The sequence below is a fragment of the Protopterus annectens genome, chromosome 6.part1, assembly GCF_019279795.1.
Source record: "Protopterus annectens isolate FY-2018-M chromosome 6.part1, PAN1.0, whole genome shotgun sequence".
NCBI lineage: Eukaryota > Metazoa > Chordata > Ceratodontiformes > Protopteridae > Protopterus > Protopterus annectens.
This window is the reverse complement of record NC_056738.1, coordinates 81875245-81897559: the sequence shown is the minus strand read 5'-3', so window position 1 is coordinate 81897559 and position 22315 is coordinate 81875245. Positions and strand designations below refer to the sequence as shown.

At 35.0% G+C, this 22315-nt stretch overlaps 1 protein-coding gene across 3 annotated transcripts in view; it reads right to left on the bottom strand.

The window, feature by feature from the left end:
* The window catches only part of GAD1 (glutamate decarboxylase 1), a 357526-nt gene that overhangs the window by 214637 nt on the left and 120574 nt on the right, over positions 1 to 22315 (bottom strand). For all 3 annotated transcript variants that reach the window (XM_044075516.1, XM_044075515.1, XM_044075514.1), the window contains exon 7: positions 1802 to 1914. In XM_044075516.1, coding sequence (XP_043931451.1) covers positions 1802 to 1914 — 113 coding nt within the window. The remainder of the gene's footprint in view (positions 1 to 1801; positions 1915 to 22315) is intronic.

The following is a 22315-nucleotide window of genomic DNA, read 5'->3' as shown; positions in this document are numbered from 1 at the left end:
AGGTAATCTAAGCAGATGATTATGTAAGAATGAGAGGTGGTTTTCTGAAAGAGTAGCTGATGCATTAAATAGACTATCATATTTCATTAAAGCAAGCTTTAGTTCACATATTTCTAAGAACGACCTGGACACTTTTTGTGGGAATAACTATTCTGTACATTGCCAGGCTAGAAGGGCATTATGGCCCTTGCCTGAAATATTTGAATGTAGGATGGCACAGTGGCACATCAGATAGTGTTATCACTTCACAGCAAGAGATTCTCTGGTTTGATTCTCAGCTGGAGTGCCTTCTCTGTGGAGTGTGCATGTTCTCCCTGTTTTCTTGTGGGTTTCTTCCAGGTGCTCTGATTTCCCACATTCCAAAGACATTCAGTAGGTAGACTGGACACTTTAAATTGGCCATAAGTGTGAGTATGCATGTGAGTGTGTGTTGTATGGAAGAACAGCTGGGTCAGGGCTAGCCACCTAGCTTTATGAACTTTGGTTGTAGATAATTGTCACAGCTGAAATGACACCCCAATCCCATGTGCAGAAATGGGAAAAATGGATTGTGGATAGATGGATTTATTTCATGAACATGTAATATACTGCTGACAATTGGAGACCTGGTCATAATTCTTTATAATACATGCAGAAAGAGCTTTAGCTGCCTTAATATATTACCATCTGGAAAGAAGCAAGTGTATGGGACTGAAGTGTTTATAAATAAAAGATGTAATACACTACGTGCTGCCACAAAGACAGCACCCAAGTCCACCTCTCTTCAACCCAAAGCTTTAAAAGACATCAGACACATTACTCTAAAATGCATTTTGTGTGTGTGCATGCGTGTGTGTGTCTGTGTGCTCCAGGTAGTGCAAAGAGTGTTACAGCTTTCAAATTTGACGTGTCTCCAATGCAGCCCTGTAATGGATGCTATCTCTGTGGCTGTATGAGGTTTAATCATAACAACCTTGAAAAGTACATAACAAGACTTGTTATTATATTCTGGCATCACAAAAGGCTATAATAAAGTTGCTTTTTGCAGTTTCCAAACATAATCACCCCATTACATGTATTATGACGTATTTAATAGAAAGCTGAATGCATTGTCTAGTACTAAAAAAAGATGGAAAAAAGTCTAAATTTCTGCATAAATCTTTTGCTACTATTCTTGATGTGTGATGAGCAAAGCAGTACATATTTCATAATTGTGAAGATACAACCATATATTCTTGCATAAACAATTTCTCAGCTCCAAATATGAATGTCTGTTAGTTAATATGACATAACACGTTATACAGTCTCAAGCATGTGGCAACTCAAACTACATTTTTAATATATCTGTCAATTTTGAGAAAGTACTGATTTATTAGTTTTACAAATAAAATATGTATGTAGATACTATAGGGACAATTAATTTAAAATAAAAATTACTAGTCTTTTAGTGACATAGGTTAACTAGATATTGTCCAATACATCTTCAATAATCCCACCGCCATTGAGCGTAATACTGATTGTAAATCATGCTTATTGACAGAACCATTACACAGATTTGTAAAATCAAGACATTATGCAGAGTTAAAAGGGACACTAATGAAATCTGCAGATAAGCATGCCCACACTAAGCACAGTATCTCCATGTTTTATAAACAACAATCGTGCCAACCTCATGCATTACTGGAACAATGCAATCAAATATCCCCTGACTATTGAAAATGTCTAAAAGCACAACAATGCTGGTAGTGAAGAAGCTTTAAGACTTGAAATGCAGGCGATTTAAGACTTGAAATGCAGGCGATTTAAAACTTGAAGCACTCACCGGGTGAAAATATTCCATCTCCTTCTCCATTGGGCCAGCCAATAATCTCTCTCATTTTCTTCAGTGTGATCTGTTCCATAAGAACAAATACTGGTGCAATTTCATATGTGAACCTAAAGATAAAATGAAGCATTGCACTTTCTTTAGGATCTGGTGTATTTTATACATTAATAAAGCAATGTATATTTATTGCATACTGTTGTCTCCACTTAGCCAATAATTTTAAATTAAAAAACTCTAAGCTTCTATTTTCACATTAATAACACCAGCTAATATGACAGTTACTTAACCCAGCACATTGGCTGCTTCTGAAAAAGACCTACCTTATATATCAGAGTAATATCCTGGCTGCTTTTAATTCTGACAATGTGTAGATGGGTGTTGGAACAGATGGGTTAAAGGAAGTACTAACTTATATTATTGCTTATTTTACTAAGAAATAGGCACTAAATTGTCATCTCCAGTAGCTATGTCCACTATAATTTTCTTTAGTTTAGAGCTTACAGCTGCACCATAGCTGATTGGGTATTTTATCATAGAGGTATATGTTGTACTTGGTGATATTTTTGAAGCCTCACTACTATGATCAATGAATAGTCTGCAAAATAAATTGGCCCTGCATGCTTTGTCAAATATCACTTTATTTTCATTTTGCAAAGTGAAATTTCCTACAATGCTCTTAAAATATAGTTTCATGTGCTAATAAATCCCGTATTTATTCAAAGCACAGTTGTCAGAAAGGTTAAGCTCATACCTATTCCTTGCATTCCTTTTTTTTTTCAAAACAGGTTTATTGTTTTAACATATAAGAGAAATATCATAACAATTTTATACAAGTAATTAAAAATAGGTATTATTATAATATTCAACAAAACAACTAAAGTATTTACAAAGACATCCACTACAATCAGATCAATTAATTAAACTAAAATGCCGTGCTATTGAAATTAGAATTTTTTTAACAAATTTTGTAAATTATCCCATACAATATAATATGATGTTTTTCTAGTTGTTCTCATTCTAATTGTGCTTATTTCCATATGGCACATTATATTCATAACATTTTTAAATTCATTGGGAGGTGTATCTGAAATCAATTTCTAGTTATTATTTTCCTGGCCACTGCTAGGATAGACCATAACAAGGGAAGCTTAATATTTTTAACACATTGAGGTACAGGTGTGTTGAATAATATAAGAGACTTAGAAATAATGAAATTATCTGTAAAAGAGCCTGCAAAATCCATTAATTGACTTCCAGTATTCTTTCAACTTCATACAGTCATAAAACATATGAGCCCAGTCAGCATTAATTTCTACATTACATCTCTTACATAGATTATCTTTATTATTTATTTTATTCAGCATCAAAGGTGTATAAAAGATCTATGTAAAAATTTCCATGTATAAAGTCTCCAGACAATGGAAGATGTAGTTCTATAAGCAGATTCAATATATATTGTTTATCTTGTTGAGTTGGTGGGTCCCCATTAATAGAGGTGAAATAATTCCAGTATGAATCTACACTGTAAAAGTTTCTTGTCTGATAATTTTATGTATATATGAAAGTTTACCTTTATCAGAAACTTTATGCTGTAAATTTAATATCAAGTAATCAATCAGTTTTGGAATAGATTCTTTAACTGTTATAGACATTAGATCTATTCTATCAATGAGATGTTGTCTAAAGATCTGAAAGTTTCTCTTAGATCAAATTCTTGTTTTAAGAAATCTAGACTTCAGAAGTAGATGACATAGGCATACCCTGAGTATACATTATAGAAATACAATAAAATTCCATTCCTCCCTATTAGGGTGCATAAAGTTCAACCACAACATGGAGTTATTACAAATCATATTTTTGTGTGTTAACCAATAATCTTTCCATTTTATGATATATGACTGATCTATTAATAAAGTAATAACTTTTATAATAGAAGAGATAATATATAAATAAAGTCTTAAAAGATTTTGTATATTAAGAAAACAGTATTATAGTTATTATATATAATAGATTTAATATCTTTAGATAGTATTATACCTAAAATAAGTTATCTGACCTGAATTGGGGTACATATTTAGTAAATCACTAATGAGAATATTTTTCCGATATTATATATATTTATTTTTTTAGTTTTTCACACTTTAAACCAGAAATACTTTAAAATTCATCATTCATTCATCAAATTAAGCAAAAGAAGAATTAGATCCTGCTGATGTAATTGATGTAATTAGAACAAAATCTGCAAAAGATGATGTTTTGATGTTGTATTTTAAACCCCATGTCAAACAGTACTGTTGTCAATTTAGCCCAAGGCTCCATTACTGGAAGTGAATAAGTGGAGAAAGTGGACATCCGTTCTTTTACTTTTAGAGTATTTTATTCTTCAATAACTTTCATAGGTTCATAGGTTCATAGGTTCATACTAGGCTATCTGCCCAGGGCATTTACAAGCCTCGCTAGTGGCTTGCTTTAGGGTTTTACGCCATGGGTATGGGGAACTATGCCATTGCTTTGCTTTCGCCTCTCTCTGAGCAGTGACACTGAGGTAATCCCTGGGGTATATCCATCTCCCATCCAGATTTCTTCGAGATTTCTCTTGAACACCAGCCAGAGGGTGCTCTGCCTCACATGTACCGGGATTTCCACAGCATAGGAGTCTTGGGTGATGAATCTATCCCTCTCCCTCAATATAGCGTGGGCCGCGGCCGTCTTTCGTCTTTGTGGCTCTGATGGATCTAGACACCAGACTGGGCTGCTTTTGGTACAAAGAGTCTTTTGTTTTGTTTGGGATCATTTTTATCCATTTTCAGCCCCAGGTGCTGGTAGAAGTACTTGTAAGGATCTGTTTCAGTTTGAGGGCTTGCTTCTGTGCACTGGGCCTTAGAAGGACCCTTCACACTAGTCTTTAGAGTCTTAAGTCTGGCTTTTGGAGAAGTTTACTACTGTCTTTTTTATTTTTTTTGGGGTGGACAGGACCTTGATGAGAGATTTTAGATCTGATTCCCACCTGGTGTGAGGGTATACTCCTGGTATGGAACATTGTGTGAACATTTCAGTGATGACAGAGCAGATGATGGTATAAGCATTCCTCCTGGGGATGGTGACTACATACTGAGAAGGGCCTCGGTCGTGCATCATTTGATTGAGTTATGATCAGATATAGGACATGAAATGATTTTGGAATTAATTAAATCTGTTACCAGGTTTCTTGCAGGAAGACTAGATTGGCCTGTGTAAAATGTGTATCTTATACTATTAACAGCTTCCATTATTAAAAAAAAAAAAAACACACATACACACAGACACACACACACATACACACACACACACACACACACACACACACACACACATATATATATATATATATATATATATATATATATATATATATCTGAAATCATGCTAACCTACTGCTTTAAAATATATCATATGACATTTCTTGATTATTATGCTGCTGTTAAGTAGATTTTCAAAACATTTAAATAAATGTTTCATTTTCTATGCCTTCTAAAATAAGACATTTACTTACTACAAGAAACTACATCATTTAAACTCATTATAACTGATATTTTATGAATTTTTCCTGAATCTGTGGTGTGTCAGTATGATAACTAGGTCAGAGGTTATACTAACTGCTTTCAGTTTCTTTTGAAGTAGTTCATGGACACTGTGCATGAGACAGCCCACATCCCAGATTGTCTCCCTTAACATTTTTATTAAAACTTGTGGCAAACATTCATTTTGTCAATAGAGTAAAATATTGTATTCATAGAAATTATTATAAATCATATTGGATAGTTATGCAGATTCTCAGAAACACTTGCATTATTATATAAAAAGCCATCACACTCACACACACACACACACACACACACACACACACACACACACACACACACACACACATATATATATATATATATCTGATCTCACTGAGTTGTGTCTTTGTTGAGCACTATCCTACCTAGAATAACTCTGTCTGCTTTATACAAAATAATGCACAGCAAACACATTTTAGTAACCTGATTTTACAATCATGCTAACCTACTGCTTTAAAATATATCACATGACATTTCTTCCAGAATAGAGTTATAAGATTATTTATGCTTGTCAATCAGATGAATTAAATGAGTTATAGTAAAGTATATGTTTGGAACACAAATTTTTAACACAGATTATTATGCTGCTGTTAAGTAGATTTTCAAAAACATTTAAATAAATGTTTCATTTTCTATAAAATAAGACATTTACTTACTACAAGAAACTACATCATTTAGACTCATAAGTGGCATATTTTATGAATAGAGTATTTCTCCTGAATCTGTGGTGTGTCAGTGTGATAACTATAACTGCTTTCAGTTTCTCTGTGAGAATTCTGTGAGTTGAAGCTTTTGAAGTAGTTCATGGACACTGTGCATGAGACAGCCCACATCTCAGATTGTCTCTCTTAACATTTTGGCGGGAAACTTATTAAAAACTAGTGACAAACATTCATTTAGTAGTGTAAATGCATGTAAACATGACAAAACCTTCACAATGTATTCCACAGACCATTACAGCCTCTTACTTCTTTTCAGAAAGAGAAACAAATTGAATCACAGCTTGACATTAAATCTTCAGATATTTTGACTGGTTATGAAACAAAACATTATAACTGACATATTTTATGAATAGAGTATTTTCCTGAATCTGTGGTGTGTCAGTGTGATAACTATGTCAAAGGTTATACTAACTGCTTTCAGTTTCTCTGTGAGAATTCTGTGAGCTGAAGCTTCTGAGTAACTCATGAACACTGTGCATGAGACAGCCCACATCTCAGATTGTCTCTCTTAACATTTTAACTTATTAAAAACTAGTGACAAACATTCATTTAGCAGGGTAAATGCATCTAAACATGACAAAACCTTCACAATGTATTCCACAGATCATTACAGCCTCTATGTAAGTGAAATTAAGCCCAAAATTACCAACAAGCAATAAAACTCAACATTCTTCTCCCAACTCAATTTTCATACAAATCCTATTATTCACTGTGCCAAAGCATTTCTATATATTAATGCAGAAATAAAAATGTAAAGTATATACAATGGAATGTTACTTACTGTTTATATTAATAGAGTTAAAAATAAAACATATTATTTACTCTTATTTAGTTCTGATTATTATTAGTTAAAGCATAACAGATTATTTACAAACAGGCATAAGCAGTATAATCATGAAAGTATAATTAGAAATAGCATTTGAAGAACTTATAAAACTTTTACAAGGAATAAATATGTTATTATTCTATTAATGATATTTTCATTACTGTTCTCTCCCTGCCCTCCCCCAACATAATCTAAATAGAATGTCATTGTTTAAACAAAGAAAATAATAAAAGGAGAAGGAAAAAAAGGTAAAGATAAAATGTATCAAATTACTAACCTTACTTCTTTTCAGAAAGAGAAACAAATTGAATCACAGCTTGCCATTAAATCTTCAGGTATTTTGACTGGTTATGAAACAAAACATTTCTTTGCACATAGAGAATAACTTTGATTAAATCTTTTCCAAAATATTTGTGGCTTTCTGGAAATGCAGGAACTATATTCAAAAAGATTAATAATGAACTAAAATGATGAGAGAGAAAAAAACATATAACAAATCATTTGTTTTAGTCTCTCTTCTTCTCTAGCTTCAGTTGCCAATCTCTTTAATGAAGAACTAGCCCATTCCATTTCTACTATTTTAACCAAAATCCATTTAACTTTGACAAACAGTAAAGCAGAGTCTAAATCAAGGAAAACCTTAGGACCATCAGGAAGGAAGATTTTAAGCTTGGCAGGAAACAGAAGGTATGTTTTAAACTGTGCTTTTTAAGCTCCCTTATTAGTGGCAGAAAAACTTTTCTTTTAGCTATTACCATGGAAGAATAGTCATTGTCAAAACGCACAGTTGTCTCATTAATCTTAACAGGAGCTTTAGCCCAAGCAGATTTAAGAACCATCTCTTTATCAAAGATGATAGAAATCTAACTATAACTGATCTAGGATATTTTTGTTAGAGTTAGTATTAGCTATAGATCTATGTGCTCTTTCGATACCAAAAGAGAATGCTTCTGGTAAGTCTAAAGTTTTACGGTGCCAAGTTGTTAAAAAGAAGTAATATTGTTACCTTCAATATTTTCTGGCAGTCCAAAATCCTAATGTTATTGCCTAGATCTATTTTCCAGGTCATCCAGCTTTGTTTGTAAATGTGTATTTTGTTTCAGTAGAAACTCAATGTTGATTTCCTCTTCTTGGATTCTATTTTCCATGTCATTCACAGCTTCTTCTATGCCTGTCATCTGGTTCTTCTGTTGTTGCAGGTCTGTATGTAACAGGTCTATTTGTTTTGTAGTTTTTACTATGAAGGTGTCTATTTTAGTATCCATTTTATCCATTTTATCAGTAAGTTGCTGGATTATAATTATCAGAGACTGAAGTTCTTTCTTGATGCTGGAGTCTTGATAATTTGTCTTACTGGAACTCATTTCAGACTGATAAACTGACAGGAAAATTTCCACAGTGATTTCTGACAGGAATATTGTTAAGATTTCCTTTCTTTTTTAGATATAGTTCAAGAACTATATAAAACAAACGTATTTAGAAAGAAAATTACTTCAAAAATTAATTTTTTAAGTAATTAATTCCTGTCAGTGTAATGAAATTGGTGGAGCTGAAGAAATCTGCTGCTATCCTGTGTTCATCCTTGGCCACGCCCCCTATTCCTTGCATTCCTGAAACATATCCTAACTGCATACCATAGTTAATGTGTACCTCTAGTGAATGTGTACACATGAGTCTCTATGCATGCCTTTTTATTATTTGCTAGATGCACAACTTTCATTCATCACCTTGGATTATTACTATTGCCTTTTTTACATTCTAGCTAAATGGAACATTGTTTCTATGAAAGAGCCCACATAGTCAGACTTTAGTAAAACTACTTTCTTGATTTAAACAGGTACAGCAATGCAGTGATTAGCAGTGTTGTCTCACAGTGCTTGGTTTCCTAGTTTGATTACTGACTGGAGTGTCTTTAGTGTGGAGAGATTTTTCATGCACTCTTTCTGCCAATATGGATTTTCACTAGGGTCTCCAGTTTCATCCAAAGGACATGCTGATAAATGGATGAGAGTCTTAACTACCCATAGATAAATTAAATTAAATGTATTTTTATGTATTTATAAAAAAACATTTTTATTGATTTCATCAAGTCTTGCAGTATGCAAAATGTAGATAAAGTAAAAAAAATGTGAACTGTACAGAAGATGTAATTGCTTTCAATGCAATTGCAATGTAAATGCACCATAACTATTAAACAGAGAAATTAGCTTCTCAAATGTGTACATATTTGCAGTGCATAAAGAACAGTGGTCCTTGAAATGTTATTCCAGATCAAAAGATATATTACCTTCTTTGGAATCTAGCTCACCCCCACACGTACATGCACAGTTATGTCAAACAGGAAATACAAACTCTAGACCTCTTTTAAGAAGAGAAAGCAAGTGTTAAGTGTCCCATTTTGCTTGGCTTTTGAGAGTGATTGCATATAGATATTGCTACCATACAAATATTTAATGGCTGCTTTATTTTAAGGGTAAACAACATTTGTGAATTTGGCAAACTAGATTGGTCTGACTTGTAGCAGTGTATTATCACGAAGGCAGGGAAAGTGGTATTGGTACTGGAAATACATCTTTAACTCGTCTTGGAAAGCTTGTGTTTGTGTGCGTGTGTCTGTATGAGTGTGTGTGTGTGTGTGCGTGTGTATGTGTGTGTGTATGCGTGCATGTGCATGCACATACTCAGGTGTGTGTAGATAAGTTTCAGCTGCTGTTATAAGGAATGATAAAGAATTAAGCTTTGACCATGAAGCCTTCGGAGCCAGTGACTGTAACACTGGTCTGTATCTGGTGAGTGTAAAGCTTATTTGGGTGTAACAGCACTGGCTATTATCTGAGATAAAAGTGCACATTTACTATATGCTCTTAAGGGCAACCAATCTTTGCAAATTATTTTGCAGCAGAGGTGTGGCTCATGAGATCACAGCCCTTGTCTACCGCAGATAATTTAGTGGCAGTGAGCAGGATTATAGGTCCATGTCATCACAAGTTCAAAATAATGCCATGAGAATTTAAGTAGCTTAAGTTGTATAGTAATGGAGAAGAGAGTCAGAAAAGCAGGCATAAAAGAATGCAAGCAATAAATATAAAGAACAAAATATTAGTATACTGAGAAAAAAATCACATGAGGTGTTTTGATGTGCCTCATAGTAACAGATGAGTAGATAAGTTGAAAAAGCAAGGGATCATTGTTAATCATCTTAGGCCTGAGTACTGACTTAGGAAGGAAAGAAAGAAAGAAAGAAAGAAAGAAAGAAAGAAAGAAAGAAAGAAAGAAAGAAAGAAAGAAAGATACTAACAAAATGCAGTGCCTGGCTAGTATGACAAAGAGTAGGTAAGACTTTCATGTTAAAGTGAGTGCAGAGGTTAGAATTGCAAATGGAGTGGATGTGGGACCAAAATACATTTTCTGATAGATGTGAGATGTGTATAAGCTCCAGGAAGACAATATATATTTTAAAAGTTGTATAAAATAAATAGGTACTGAGGATAAATGATTCAGAACATTTTGAGTGTGTAGGAATAAGGAAAACATTCATCATTTAATTCTAGTTTGAAAGAGAAGAGAAGAAAATGTTTTCTTATATCACAACAATGCAAAATCAATATCACTTTGGGATAGACTTGTAGCAGTTAAAACTATGAGTTCAGGAGAGAAAGTTTCTAAAATGATCAGATGTGCAGGGAAGTAGAACAGTAGCTCTATTGGTCAATATGTACACTTAGCTCTTAGCCTTGACAGCACCGTGAGACTGTTGACACTCAGACTAAAAACAAATGCTCATATCTGTACAACTATAACCCTTTTTAAGGAGGCATAAACAACAGAACTGTCAAGTTTAAATGCATCTCTATGGTAAGAGAATTCACTGGATTACAAAATTACCAAAAACTTATTTTTAATTTTTATGAACATCTTACAGCACTCAAGCTGGCCACATGCTGACAGCAACATTTTTGTACATTCAGATTTAAGTATTCATAAAATGGCAGGCAATGCATTTATTTACTATTTGGGAACCAGTTAGATGAGCTGGTCTGGATACCTTCTCCAGGTAAAACCTGGGCACAGAGGCAAGACATGCAGAATGATAGGTCAGCTTCATAAAATATAAATGCCGTTTACAGATAAATGATCAGAGAAGTAGATTACAGCAAAGAGCATTAGGAATAATGAGACCAATAAACTAAATTGAATTTACACTACAGAGGATTCATATGAGAATGAGCAATGAATAAAGATCAGACGTGCATGTTTATAAGCAATATATACAATAATAACAATGCACCAGCCAGAAGAAGTGGGAAGAAAATGGATTCCTATAAGTGGACCAGTTTCTAATCAGTAACACATAGATTTAGCCACTGCTGTTAAAGCGTGTACAGATTATTATTTTGTTGGAGCTATTCAGCAAGAGTTATCTTGAACCCACCAAGAGTGTCTTGGAACTTTATTTGGGGGGGGGGGGTTCCACAAAGCAGGACAGAATCTGGAGAATGCACTTTTGTTGATGACAGGTTTAAAGGGGAGATTGCTGAGGTAGGCTATATAGTCTTAGCTGCTTATTAAGCAGTAGTTTTATTCTCTTTATTCTTATTGGAGTGGAAGTAACTATTTTTAAGATTTTATATAATAGGGTGCCTAAGTAGTAGGTTCCTCTTCCTGTTACTACATCCTCATCTTCATAAAAGCACACATTTTTCCTAATGTTTTCTTTTCAGCACTGATTCCTTGTGGTATAACATACAAACACTGTACAATAGGTTGGTCTTTGAAGTGACTCACATTTCAATAGTTTTCTCCCTAAACTCTATTTGTTGACAGTGATTTTTAGTTTTACACTGTATGCCAAGCACTATACACCTTATTAAGAATATTATACTGTTCCAACTTACTTTTGTTACCTTTCACTTGAATATGTCTCTATTTATTTATCGATCTATTGTCTGAGTAGCTTATTGTGTTGCATTCTGGTTACTTTGTAATAAAATCTGCTATAGACTACAAAATCATGCCAACCCACTACAGAACTGTTTCTCCATTCTAATACATCATCAAAAAGTGGGGCTGGATAACATGGAATCAGAAAGTATTTGGACAGCTGCTTAGCATACAGTAAATAGAAACACCAGTTTATTAAACTTAATAAATTTAAGTCCACTAAAGTAACTAATGTAAAAACTACACATTTTAGAATAAGAAAGATCACTTTACAAGATGAGGGCATAATTACAACAAAAGAAATGGTACACTTAAAACCAATAAATAACATTCTGCCAAAAACTAAAATGGCACACAGACATATATGCAATAGTGGCTAGCTAGTTAGTTGCTGCCATTTTCCCTAAGTAAGACTAGCATTCCTCAGTTTTGATATACTTTTGGAAGGAAACAGAAGATTCCAAATGAGGTCAGCTCAGAAGCATTTTCAGTCACCTTTTCCATGGATATCTTATGAAATAACACTGCTACAGCCATGCAAAACATTAGATGGTGCCAATGTCAACAAGGTACAACCCTTTGATTTTATTGGCAGCTAGATAACAGTGAAAATACCATGTCATTCATATGTGGTGAAATAAACATGTATGCTGCACAGATGCTAAGCCTAAAATATATTTAGCATATCTTGGAAACTACCTTCTCCTTCAGAGCTCTGTCTTACTAGGCATTCTATGACTGGTTAGTCAGAAAACTGTACTTTGGGACTACTTGACAATAAAAATCCACTCATTTCAGCGCATGCCTTATAAACAGAGATTTCTTCTTATTTTAAAATTTCTGTGCTTAAGCAACAATAAACATTCTAGACCATCATGCATCAGACTGAAAATTCATATTATTACTAGCACAGCACATTTCTACAGGTGAGTCACTCTTGTTCAAAGGCAGGCTTGAGTCAAGCAGCATGAAGTTTGTGAGCCCTCTAATGAGAATATAACTGGGAGAATGTCTCTGAAATTTTAATGTCTGTACATTGTTATTGGTTAGGATATATCATACCAGATTATACCAGCCATAATCCACAAGGATATGGTCAAAAGGTTCTTATTGTCAATCCATTGATCCAACTTCTTTTTGAAAGTCTCCAAATTTTCAGTCAGTCTCATCTTGCTAGGCAATAGACTCCATTTACAGCCTGCTCTACATTCGAAGAAATCCATCCATTTGCAACCCCTTTTCCCTTTTTTTTTTTTTTTTTGTACATGGGGTCAGGGTGTCACGTCAACAGTAACAATCATCTAGAGCCAACGTTCATACTGCCAGCTGGCTATCCCTGCCACAGTTGTTCTTCCATACCTCACACATACACATTCAAACCTATAACTATTTTAAAGTATCCAGTCCAGCTATTGTAGATTTTTGGAATGTGGAAGGAAACCGGAGCACCAGGGGAAAATCCACTTAAACACAGGGAGGACATGCAGACTCAACACAGAAGGCACCCGAGCCAAGACTCTAACCAGAGAACCTCTTGCTGTGAGGCAACAGTACCATCCACTGCATCACTGTGATGTCCTACATTGGAAGAAATCTCTCTACTTACTTTTGTCTTGTATTATCTAAATCCACAAATAATTATTTATTGCTGGTAGATCATGTATTAAAATCAAATGTCCAGTGTTTCATTCTTAAAACCTTCAAATACACACGTTAAATCTCCCTAATAATTCTGTAACATACTGAGAACAAATTTTAAATTCCTTAGTCTCTCTTCATAATTCAAGTTTTCACTCCTTTTATTTCCTAGTAATGCATTTCTATATCTGTTTTGGAATAAATGCACTATCAACACAACATTCCATTACTGGTGCCATTAAAGATTCAGAAATTGTTCCTAGAACAGAGAAGTCTCTAGAGGGCATTGTTCTAAGGATTGTTCAGTTTGGAATGTAAAATTTTTAAGATATTAGTCACTTGTCTTCCAAATCTGAACATTCCATTTACCATGATTCCCAAGTCCTCAAATTCTACACCCTTGCCTACAAGATTACAAACCAAACTATAGAGGTATCCAGGATATATCTTACCTAAATGCAGAAGTTTACATTTTGTACTGTTAAATTCAACCCTATTAACATGCCTTTTATATAGTTTGTCCAGATAATCTTGGAGGATCTTCTCATCTTCTATTTGCACACCAAAAGCAGCAATTGCTGTGTCATCCACAAACTTCCCAAACAGTTACCTAACAATGGAAATTACATAAATATGTGTAAGAAAAATTATCCTGATACAGGTCTTTATGACACAACTCTATTTTTATCCTTAGAATTGACTCTTACCATGTGCAAAAACCCTAGTTGTTCTGCCATTTAACCATTTTTATACCCACTGTACAATATACTGGCCAGTTATGCAGCCTTTCAAGACCTTTGAGGATCAACTTAAACAGTACATAATCACAGGCCTTGGCAAAATCTAAAACTACAGTAATATTATTAAGAGCATGAACTGCTTCTGAGTAAAAGTTAATAAGCTTTGTTATAGGTGGTCTTTATTTGTAAAACCACATTGGTAGTTATTACAATAAATATTATCCCCTTGAGCATTAAATATATTTTTGTTAGCGTCATCTCAAATCTCTTCCCAATCAAGCATGTGCTACTACTAAGTCTAAAGTTATTTGCCACAAATTACCCCCTTTATGAATCAGAATAATATTGGCACTTTTCAACTGATTTGAAATTATTCCAGATTCTAAAGTCTGTTGAAAAAAAAAGATAAACAGTCCAACAGACTGTATTTTTTGTGATTTAAGAATGTCCCATTTCAATTATTTGGTCCTGGGCAGTATTGTTTTGATTATACCCAAATAACTTCCAGACCATTTCTATCATAATTAAAGGACATCAGTACCAAGATGCAAATGAAGCATTGCCCATCCCATCCCATCCATTGACATTCTTAACAAACTCAGAATAGACATCAGCAAAATGGGTCATAATTTCACAAGGATCTGCCATGTTGTTTCACGATCAACAAGCTTAACACTGGACTTTCTGATCTTTGAGGATAGATTTTGCATACCTAAAAATAATGTTTTATTGTCCATCATTGTATTGCAAAGTTTGTTCTCAAACTTCTTTTTGTTACCTCTTATAACTTTCCTTACAATGTTAGCACAATCCTTGCATGTTTTAACATGTTTTTCCATTCAGGATTCATTTAATATTATCCAGCTTCTTTCATTTTATCTTATTCTATTTTTAATATCCGTATTTATCAAGGGGGCTAGACTTTCCCTTTCCCTTTATATTTCTTTGTCAACAGTGCATACATAGTTATTAAATAATCCATTTAACATCTCTTGAACCTGCACCCCCCTTGAATTTGCTTTCCCAATTCAAATTAATAATATAATTTATAATTAACTCATAATTGGCTGTATACATTTTTTAATTCTGCATAATTAGATGATTTTTCATACACATCTCATTATCTTTCAGAGGTTCCTTTTTCGGAACCACTAATACCTTAATTCAGATGATGATAATATAACAGCCAGGATATTTCTCTTTCTTTTTAATTTCTCCAAATCTTTTGGGTTTCTAATACCATGACAGGAATGGACCCCATCCCTAAGTCAAAGTACGATTAAAGCTCATGAAATTAGTATTGTTTCACTCTTTGATGTCAGCCAGTAGTGCTCTTCGCAGCACCCACAATGTGCCCAGTAATGACTCCTTCTGCAATGCATACAGAGTTTCATGTACTGGTAGCATATCTAAATACGATTGTAGATTCTTTTTTATAACACCCATTGCTCTAACTACTACTGGAACTGTCTGGGTATCTTTCTTCCACATTGCTCTCATTTCTGCTTGCAGATCCTGATATTTTATAACTTTGTGTCTCTCTGTACACAGGACACTGTAGTCACTGTGTGTGGTGATTTCAATGATCAATGCTACTTTTGTTTTCTTTTCTTGTACCACTATATCCAGTTTTCTTGTGTCTATCTTTAGAACTCTTGGTAATGGATGATCCCATGTAATGTAAACTTCCTCATTTTCTGTGATGCTTTGTGGCTCATATTTCCAGTGTTTTTCAGCCACTTCAATACCATAATGTTTTACAACCCCCAGTGCAACAGTCTCTCCACATTATTATGCCTTTCAGTATACAGTCCTTCTGCCATTAATATGTAACAACCAGCAACGAGGTGTGCAACTGTTTCCAATTCTGTTTTGCAAAACCTACATTTGTCTGTTTCTCCCACATGTTCAACCAACGTGTACATAGCCCACGATCTTATGCCATCAATATTAACCTTTCATCTCTTGTTTTGAATTCGCCTCTCCTTAACCATTCCTGTGTTAATTCCTGACCAACATGTGGTTCTTCCAGAAGTTTTCTATGCTTGCAACTATATTTATGCATCTTCCACATTCCCTGCCTTCTCATCTGGTCCTTCACCTTATATTCTTTCTCTTGTTTTTTGGCACATTCAGTTGCCTGATTTTTATCTACTTCTGGTTTGATTTCCATTCCTGCTTGACACCGATATACTTCTGCTAGATTTCTCTCTCTAGTAGGACTGATTACATGTTGGGTGACAGTTGAGACAACACTTTTAAGATTGCATTATCGATATTATTTACCCCCTGTAATTTTATCCCAATCAGTGTTTACAATGTTTAAATACCCCTCCTAATGTGTTTTTTAAGTATAAGATTGTGTCAGATCCTCTCCTCAGTTCATTGTTTCTTGCTTGCTCATTCATGAAGAGCTATGTAAACCAATGAGCTGCATATTGCAGCAGTTCCCCTTGACAAGCACTGATATGATTTCTGACTTATCATTACCATAACCAATTTATGCTCTAATGCCTTCCTTCACAAAAATACATACTCCACCTCCCTGTTGCTGCTTCTAAAACTGTGAAATGCATATGTAATTCCCAATGGTTGGTTACGCTCACTGAACCAAGTCTCTGTTACAGTTTCAACATTAACTGCCACTTGCAAAAATAGCAACCCTGACTCATTCATTTTTGTGCCCAAGCTTTATGCATTTAAATAAATTACACCAGCTCCAAACTAAATCTTTAATATGGGTTAGCGCTTTCATTCTAGACATAGAACTTCATCAGACAAAGTACTTACAAACCAAATAACATTTAAATAAACTCTTATTGATCACGTGTCAAGCATCTCAATGATTTAACCACTTCCTTCTCAAAACTATCTTAAAATTTTCTCTGTATTCATTCTTTGAAAACTGCAGGCATTCAGTCTCACCTGTTACCAGTATTCCTTCCCATTTAAATCTTCCTCAGCATCAAATCTCTTTTTAATATGATACACTTGATGTATTATTGAAAACATAAAATGGGCTTTATTAATTTCATTATTATGAGAATGCAAAACATGTTTTGCCAAAGCATTACTTAAATCCATCTTTTCAACAGCATGCAAATGCTCATAGACTCTCCTATAAAATTCTCCAACAGTTCTAACTATGTAAAAAGCCTAAGTTAAGCAGGTTTTCTGGACTGCTTAAAATTCATAAGGATTTAGAAACGCCTGCACTGAAACCAATTGTGGCCAGCCAAGGAAGTAAAACTGAGGCAATGGCTATTTTTGTGGATACCTTTTTATACAACTAGTGTGCAAAAGTGAGCTAGAATAGCTCAAATAGGAAAGTTTTGCTGCTGAAGGCACTACCACATTTGTTAAAGAGGAACAGAAAATGAAAGCCATAATGTGACATGTCAGCTACCCCAAAAATGTTGTGCTTGTTACCATACAGAGAGGCCAGCTAATAGCATGAGGTGCAAGGCACTGTGACAGTGTGAGCCACAAATGTCAGACTGTCATCTCGTAGAACAGTAAACTAAAGGAGTAGAAGTGAGCCCAAGAGACAAAGAAGTGGTGCAAAATGTTTCCCATCAGTTCAATGTAACTGTATTAACCTCATTTACATCTATAAAAATAATGGGGATGTATTAATACAGTAGCAATGCATCATGAAACTGAATGATATGACAAAGCCAATGTAGTCCTCTGAACACAGCAGTATTTAGTTCACCACAGACACTGATCTTCACCTTTTGAGCAAGCATTTCCATTGAAAGTTACCACCATTGTTAAGAACTAGATCCCAAGAAAAGGTTTTTGAGCTTGGCCTTCTGTGTGTGCCAGAACTAATTCTAAAAAGAATAAAAGGGCTGTGACCTGCAACCCCAAAAGGACCATAGTAAACCTGAGCTTTTGAGATATTAATATCACTTCTTCTGATTAACTGAACGTAATGTGAGTGTGTGCACTTGCACACTTGTACATGTATACATACATACACACACACACACACACACACACACACACACACACACACACACACACACACACACAAACACACACATACGGGTCAAAAGGACACTAGTATCCAGGGAAATATCTTTTACATCTCATGCATTAATGGCACACACCACTCAACTTTGTAGCACAAGACATCAGGACAAAACCAGAATTAGTGATGGGAAAACATCATGGAGATAATTGAAATATTCCTCCTTTAAACACAGAAGGTCATTAGGATAACAGCTTTTCCTCTGGCATGCATTTACTGAAGGGTATTAAGTATGAAATTCAAATGTCTGGAATGAAGGACTAGCTATAATCATCTGTGAAGTACTAGGGCAGGGAAAAAGGAAAGATTATGGACTTTCTGATAACAGGGAAGTGTATCAGGAATGGCGTGTGGGAGAGTGAGTGGGGGTGCCTATTTTAAAACAATGAGGAAGCCTTTGTTAACTGCAGCAGAACATTGCTGATCTGCACTCACGGTAGATAACACATATTCAGAGACATCCAAATTAGACAATAAATAAAGGTTTTCCTCACCGTGGCTAATGCATGTCTGAACTGTAAATTTCTGTACTGTGGCAACAGGGCATTTTTACTGCAGCCCTTAAGGCAAATACATGTGTTCTTTATGAATCACCAGGAAATTGTGCTTAATTTCCAAACCACAACTACGTAAAAAGTAAAAACAACTGAATGCTTTTAAAATATTTAATAATAAAAATAAAAATAAAAATATAGATACTCCTATTATAAGTTATAGGGCTTGTACGTAAGCTGTAATCTCTTATAATACAAAGATTTCAGTACAAAACAAATGTACCTGGTGGCCAAGTAGATATATCTATCTCACTCCAAACTACAGTGCTAAAAAGGCTAATATGTAAAGTGTGTCTTTGCATCTTCACATGGCACTTTAACTAGAGATACTCAGCTTATGTCCACTCGTAGGTGCAAGCTTTATATAACAAAGGGATTTACTTCCTCAAAACACTGGCTACCAACGAACTGTCACAAAAGCACTCATGCCTCCCAGCTCTGTTACTGCAGGCAAAGCACTACAAGTAAACAGAGCTTTGAAAGACAATTAGAAAAAAACTCCTGCACTCAGATGCAACCTTTATATAGCAGAGGTACTGGCCACCAATGAATTATTAAAACAACACACACATATCCCAAAGTCAAAGCTTTAATGAAAATTAAAAAAAAAAAAACCTGCACACAGAAGCAAACTTTAAATAATAAGTGAATTACTTCCTTTAAACACAGGCCACCAATAAACTGTTAGAACAGTATATATAAACACATACACACATGCACACTCTTTGTTATGTCAGACAAAGCCCTACCAACACACAGGTCTTTGAATGAATATTAGCAAAATCTCCTGCATTCCAAAGCAACTTTTGTATAATTATGGGAGCTGCTTCCTGTAAACATGGGCCACAGCATACACATACCCCTAGGTCTGTTACCAGAGCCAAAACCCTACAAAAACACAAAGCTTTAAAGAAATTTAGAAAAAGCTCTTGCCCATATAAGCAAGCTTTACATAGTAAAGGAAACTGCTTCCTTTAACCACTTATCCCAAAGGAACTGCTACAGCCAGCACACATGCCCAATGTCAGATCTAGCACAAGGTGACCTATGCAGCTCCCTAGAGCCCAGTGCTGACTAGGGGGTAAATGTTACAAAACAAAAGCTGTCACACTGTCACCCACATCTGCCAATAATTACCATTTGACTGCTCTGTGCCAGCAATTACCACCCAGCTGCTCTAGCTCCAGGATGTCTCTCTCTCTTTCTCTTATTTGCTCAAATGTGGAGCCAATGAGCATGATGCTTGCTGGAGCTTCACACTCAAAGTGCAGCATACTTTGGTTGTCATTTGACAGTGTCTTCCTGGAGCTTCATATTCAAGCATTTTGCTGTGGAATTTGATACCATTTTACTGTATATTTTGCTGTGGAAATTGTCATCTCAACATTTGCTGTTATGGAAAAATAGTGTGTGTGTGTGTGTGTGTGTGTGTGTGTGTGTGTGTGTGTGTGTGTGTGTGTGTGTGTGTGTGTGTGTGTGTGTGTGTGTAACTGTTTGTGCATCTCAGAGAAGTCATGATATAAAGATGATATAAAGAAAGGGATTGATTAACTGTAACAAACAGGAGCATAATCATATCGACATTGTTCTTTTAATACGATCCTCGGGTTCCTTGTTTTGTTGACTCTTCAGTGTAGTTATTATAAGGCTGTGAATATGCTGGGCAACATGAAGTGTACAAATTTAGTGTTAAAATGGTAGCTAAGAATGCATTTTCAATATAACTTCAATATAGTCTTGTGCTCCAACCGTTTGTCTGGTTCTTAGTGGAGTGGAGTACACTATGAGCGATTGATGAGTTCCTTCCTGTCATGCAGGGTCTGATTTCTTCAGCCTTTGTCTAGTAAGGAGTTTAATCAAGTGATTCACTAAACAGTACACCTGGGCTGACCCTGAAAAGAGCCACTTGTGTCCAACTGACTGCCCCAAACTGTTAGCAAATGCATTATACATTTGTCTTTTGAATTCCTGCACCTTCAAGATAGCCAAGAATGTGTGCTTCACAACGTCCTATTTGACTAAATCCCAGCACATCTCATGTAGTCTAATGGGTTGCCAGATGCATTTTTTACTAAATGCGAGTTTCAGGGGAACAGAACTTCACTGTTGCTCATGCTAAGTCTGTTCTCAATGTGACCATTTTAATTTGTTCATCAAATAGCTTTTAGTGTTTTTGCTGCAATTCTTTTTATTTAAAATTTTAAATGAAATCCATATCTCTGTGATCATTATAAAAGAACAAAATACTATGCATACTAACAGTTTTGAACAGTGTTTTATGATGATTGGGGAAAGATAACAAAGTGATTGGATACGTGTATGGCTGCGAGGGGGGACACAGTTCATTACATTGCCCCATTTGACCATGATTTACCTCTGCATATGCCTCCCAAGCTCTGTTGCCTGAGCTCTACAATTAATTAGAACTGTAAAAGATAACTGGAAAAAAAGTTTCTGCACACAGAATGAAGCTTTAAATAGCAAAGGTAGCTAATTTCTTTAAACACTGGTCACCAACAAAATGTTAGAGCAGCACCCCCAAAAGAATTCTGTTACCTCTGGCAAAGCCCTACAGATATACAGAACACTGTAAAGAAATTAGAAAAAGATCCTACACACAAAGGCAATCTTTATATAGGAAATAGAGCAACTTCCTTTAAACACGCCACCTTTTTGGTTTTAGGACAACTTTTAAAACAGCACACATGACCCCCAAGCTCTGTTACCTCAAGCAAAGCCCCACAAACACTCAAACCTTTGAAAGAAAATTAGAAAAAGCTCCTACACATATCAGCAAGCGTCATATAACAAAGGGAGCTACTTCCTTTGACCATAGGCCATCAACAAACTGTTAAAATAGTACACATCCCCCAAGCTCTGTTACCTCACAAGCAAAGCCCTCCAAACACACAGAGCTTTAAAAGATCCCAAAAAAGTAAATCTATGATGTTTTGTGACAGATAGATAGATAGATAGATAGATAGATAGATAGATAGATAGATAGATAGATAGAAAATATCTGGTATTTTACTATGTCTATATTTTATTAATTCAGTGTTAACTTTCCTATTACTGCTTTATTTTCAGTAAAATATGACAGTCTGCAAAACAAAGAGCATAACTACAGTGGGACAAAGTAGGCAACTGCCTTAGCTGCAAGGTGTTAGGTGGCATGACTGGGGGTGACAACTAATTGGTAGTGTAGTACTAGTATTTATTTCTACACTGCAATACTGCTTTGTGGTCAGGGCTGAAGCACTTTCACATTCTGTGTGCAATGTAAGTTCTAGCAAGTTACTTACTACAAATGTAGCGTGCTGCTTGCTCTATCTCTAAAGGTTTAAAAGTAGAAGTAGGATGCAGGATCTTAAGAAAAGACCTTTTTCTTTGCTCCCCAAGTTAGAGTTAAGGGGTCCCAGACTGAAGAACATCACCGGTTGCTATATAAGCTA